Source organism: Indicator indicator, chromosome 13 (assembly GCF_027791375.1).
Source record: "Indicator indicator isolate 239-I01 chromosome 13, UM_Iind_1.1, whole genome shotgun sequence".
Taxonomy (NCBI): Eukaryota; Metazoa; Chordata; class Aves; order Piciformes; family Indicatoridae; genus Indicator; species Indicator indicator.
In genome coordinates this window covers 9882642-9887278 of record NC_072022.1, presented here as the reverse complement: position 1 = coordinate 9887278, position 4637 = coordinate 9882642, and the positions used below count along the sequence as shown (strand labels likewise).

Sequence of the window (4637 nt, the reverse complement as noted above, 5' to 3'; positions counted from 1 at the left end):
CTTCACATCCCTGGGCCCTGACAGCTCCATCTGAGACAAACTTCAAGGTGCTTAAGAAATTACCCAACTGCTGCATGCTGCTGGGACAGAGAAGGAGCTGAAAGAATAAAAAATAAAATAGGAGCTGAAGGAATAAAAAGGGACCTGAATGAACATTTAAGCAAAGCTCTGCCCCCAAACTTCTTCAGCAGAAACAACAGACACCTATCAGGAGTTTAAATTTGAAAGGAACCTGACAAAGTCAGATTATTGATTTTTATTGTACTCAGATTCCTCACTGTCAGCTCTTTCTGCAATCCACCCAGCAAACAGCTTTGACCAGTGCATCACTGTTAGGCTTTTCTAGTCACAAAGTCATAGAATCACAGAACTGTCAGGGTTGGAAGGGACCTCAAGGCTCAGCCAGTTCCAACCCCCTGCCATGGGCAGGGACACCTCACACTACAGCAGGTTGCTCACAGCCACATCCAGCCTGGATGCAAAAACCTCCAGAGGCTTCCACCACCTCCCTGGACAACCTGTGCCAGTGTCTCACCACCCTCATGGGGAAAAACTTCTTCCTGGCATCCAATCTGAATCTACCCACTTCTAGTTTTGTTCAACTCCCCCCAGTACTATCCCTCCCTCACACCCTAAAAAAAGTCCCTCTCCAGCTTTCTTTTCCCACCAAAATCACAACTGCTTAGAATTCTGCTTGAAGCTGTCTTTCTGATCCAGGTGCCTGCATATCTTGGGATGTGATTAAAGCTCAGCCTGTGGTTTAGGCTTTGGTTTTAGTACAATGTTTAGGCAGACACAGTAAAATCTGCTTCCTCCACTGACTCCAATGCTGATGCCAGTTCACAGCTTGAAGCTTTTTTCACCTCTTCCCATTAGGATCTTCCCTGCTATTTCCTTTAAGCAGAAACATCAGCTCAGGTGTGAGTTTTTATGGTCTTTTAAGCAATAATAAGGTCAGACTCAGATACAAACCAGACTGGAAATGAGTTGGCTTTTTAAACCCCAGGACCAGGAATATTTTACACTGTACGTGCAGAACTGATGCCACCGGAGGTGACAGTGTCAGGTGGCAGGAACAGATAGTGTGTACAGATTTATGATCAGCTTTATCATTATGAGGAGTTACCTTGCCTGGTGAGAGTCCTGCACAGCCACTTCATCCTGATCCACATCTCTGGTTCTCTCCACGTGAGCACTGGCTGCTTGATCTATTATCCAGTTGCTGAAGGCTGCAGAGTCTTTCAGAATCGATGGTTTTGGGGAAAAGCAATACAAACTGTGCTGTAGTATCAGTGTTCTTGTGACATATCATTCATTTCAAACCATTTAACCTGGCAGGCTGATTTAAAAAAAAAAGGTTTTGGGGTTTTAAGATGGATAAACAATTAAGGAAAAGTCAAACTTCTGACAGAGCTCTTAGGACCTCAGCCTAAGAAGAAGCCTAAGACAACCAGATGACAGATCCACAGGACAGCTGTAGTGTCACCTCCCTTCCCAGAAATACAACAGCTGAGGGTGCACCCTCCACCTGGACAGCAGGAGAAAGTTGTTTGGTGTGAGGGTGCTGGAGGCCTGGAGCAGGCTGCCCAGAGAGGTTGTGGAGGCTCCTTGTGTGGAGAGCTTCCAACCCCCCCTGGGCATTGTGCTGCTGGGCAAGCTGCTGTGGGTGCCCTGCTTTAGCCCTACTTTAGGACTGGATGACCTCCAGAGGTCCCTGCCAACCCCCAGCAGGCTGGGATTCTCTGTAATAACTTATCTTCAGTGATTTAGTTTAACAAAATAACCTATTTTTGCAAATCTTTGTCCTTCTTCATACACCCTTAGAACACCAATATCTGAAACACCTCGAGACCGTTCTCCCCAAGACCTCATTTTTATATCTAAGCAACCTCAAGGTCCATCCCAAACCCATGTGCAGTTGCAGAAAACAGCAAAAATCCAACAGTGACCATAACCACAAAGTAAAAACAAAGACACCTGGGGAAACCTCAGCTGTGGTACTTAGAGGTTTCTGCACCTCTTCTAATTTGTCTCTAAGAGACTACCTGCAAGACAGCCAAATGTAAATATGCCACCACATCTTAGCTGTAGCACAGGTAAGGTGGCAGTGCTCTGCCATGCTCCGTGTACAGGATGTAACCATTCTATCTTCACTGTGTAGTGGGTGTGTCAAGAATAACTCTGTTAATGCAGTTGCAAACCCTGTGTTGTTGTCCGTTAGAAGTGTAAACTACTGAAAACTTGGCCTTGCTGACATGAATAAAGTGATTCAAATCCCTGTCTTTACAGATAGAGCAGAGTTTGTTGTCTTCAAGGAATACAAGAGCTCAGAATTTCTTCCTTCTCTCACTTTGAAGGAAGGAAACAGTTTCAGGAATAAAGTCATAATATAAATGGATCTTTTTGAATCTTCACAGTTCAAGAGAGCCCAGGGGAGGCTGCAGAGCTGCTGAGGGGACCTGGAGCAGCTCTGTGAGGAGCAAAGGCTGAGAGCCCTGGGGCTGAGAGCCTGCAGAAGAGCAGCCCCAGAGGACATCTGAGCAATGCTCAGCAAGAGCTAAAGGAGATGTGGGGGCAAGAGGCTGGGGCCAGACTCTGCTCAGTGGTGCCCAGGGACAGGCCAAGGGGCAGTGGGCACAAAGTGGAACCCAGGAGGTTCCACCCGAACAGGAGGAGAAAGTTGTTTGGTGTGAGGGTGCTGGAGGCCTGGAGCAGGCTGCCCAGAGAGGTTGCGAGGTTTCCTTGGCTGGAGAGACTTCAAACCCCCCCAGGCCATTGTGCTGCTGGGCAAGCTGCTGTGGGTGCCCTGCTTTAGCAGGAGGGTGGACTGGATGATCTCCAGAGGTCCCTTCCAGCCCCTGCCACGCTGGGATCCTGTGATTCCCTGCTTGGACACAGCTTTTGGAACTCTTCAGTACACACAGGCATACATGTACATGCCTGGGTTTTGATTATCCTGAGGCATGAGAGAGGTCTCATAACTGAACTGCACATGAACCCCACTGATGTAGCCCTCTGGCAGCCTGTGAACATGAGCAAAGCCACCAAAGCAATTCTGGTTTATATTACATAAACATAAATACATACATACACACACATACACACACAGAGCAATTGCATCATGCTTCTGCAGTCCCTCCAAGAGCCACAGGTTTGTAGCACTCAGAGTGCTGATGGAGGTGATGTGTTTACATAAGAAGGTGGAACAGACTCAGAGGTGACAAATGGATAGAAGGCCATTGGAATGGTCATGCCAGCCACAGAACAAATACTTCAGAGTGGCCAAGTGAGATGCAGTTGCAAAAACCCAATACAACCTATCCAGCCAGGAATGTGGGAAGCATCTTCCTTGGTATAAACGTATTTCCTCACTGACAGGCAGAAGATCTAGGCAGAAATCCTGTGGTTCCAGCAAACCACATGGACAAGCGTCAGAGAAGCCAGGACAGTGTATTCCCAAGTATCCTGCATGTGTAGGATACAGACATGGAAAAATGCTGTGTGATTTCCTCAGGTTTTTATCTAAGGACCTCAGAATGTCCCAGAGAAATGCTGCAGAGGCAGTTCTGCCCCAGCAGCACAGCCCTCCTTCAGCTGAAGTCCATCTCCACAGCTCTGGGGGTTTTGTGTTGCCCTGGATTTTAAACGTTTTTACCCCAGACTGATGTTTATACATAAAGACAGAATCAAAGGCAGGTAACTGCAGGGTGTGAGGACAAAGCCTGCCAGAAGCTGATGATTTCACTGGCTGTAATGCCATGTGCTGCAATCAGCTGCCTGCACCCACAGGTATCAAAACTGATTTTATAAAGAAAGAACTGCTTCTCTTCTGGAGCACTGACATTCACCTGGAGTATATTTAAGCAGATTCCAACATAAACATCCTCAAATTTAATGGGTTTGACATGACTCATCAGCTCATAAACCCTGAGAGGCAGCCTGCCATCCAGGATGTAACCCATGCCGCTGCAGCAGGGAGGGTACAGCCTGAAGGGATACTCCTGGTAGGAGATGGATCTTCTCCTGTAATAGCCTCTGTAGGCATGGTTGTTGATGAAAGGATAGCCAGTGAAAACATTCTCTGAGGAGTTCAACCTCAGAAGGAATTTCACCAGGTTGGGGGTGTTGATGAAGACGTCGTCCTCGGTCTTCATGAGGAACCTGGCATTGGAGCCGAGCTCAGTGAACCACTGGAAGGCCATGATGGTTTTCAAGGTGAGGTTGTCGTAAGTGTCCATGAAGTCCCGGCGGATGATGTCGCTTTCATCTTCCACCGACAGCGCCGCGGCACTGTGCACCCTGTCGGCATCCTCACCTAGCAAGAAGAGGGTTAGAATCCGCTGGCCCCACCAGAAGTGCTGAGATCCCCAGGCTATCCTGATGGCCTGCCTCAGCTTCACATCCTGAGGCCTGGAAGCCAGGAAGAGGAAGGGGTGGATGTCTTTGCATTCAGAGCGCTCCCACAGCGTGAAGAGGTAGCGCTGCCTGTGAAGCGGTTCGTAGTCACAGAAATACAGCAGGTTGGTCTGCTCACTCCCAGCACCAGAAGGGAAAATGACATACCAGAGAGTCAGGACACAGAAGGCAAGGAGAAACAAAAAAATCCACTGCAGCCTTCTCATATGCATGATATTCAC

The 4637-nt window shown here is 48.0% G+C and overlaps 1 protein-coding gene across 1 annotated transcript; it reads right to left on the bottom strand.

Annotated features, from left to right (window-relative positions):
* Positions 1 to 3686: 3686 nt before the first annotated feature.
* On the bottom strand, positions 3687 to 4637 carry B3GALNT1 (beta-1,3-N-acetylgalactosaminyltransferase 1 (globoside blood group)). The gene has a single exon (XM_054385957.1). It carries the CDS (start codon positions 4626 to 4628, stop codon positions 3687 to 3689), a length of 942 nt encoding a protein of 313 aa, XP_054241932.1. The 5' UTR covers positions 4629 to 4637.

What these genes read in the sequence shown, in the direction of transcription:
- B3GALNT1 (XM_054385957.1), bottom strand. Translation starts at nt 4,628, where the DNA reads ATGCATATGAGAAGGCTGCAGTGGATTTTTTTGTTTCTCCTTGCCTTC.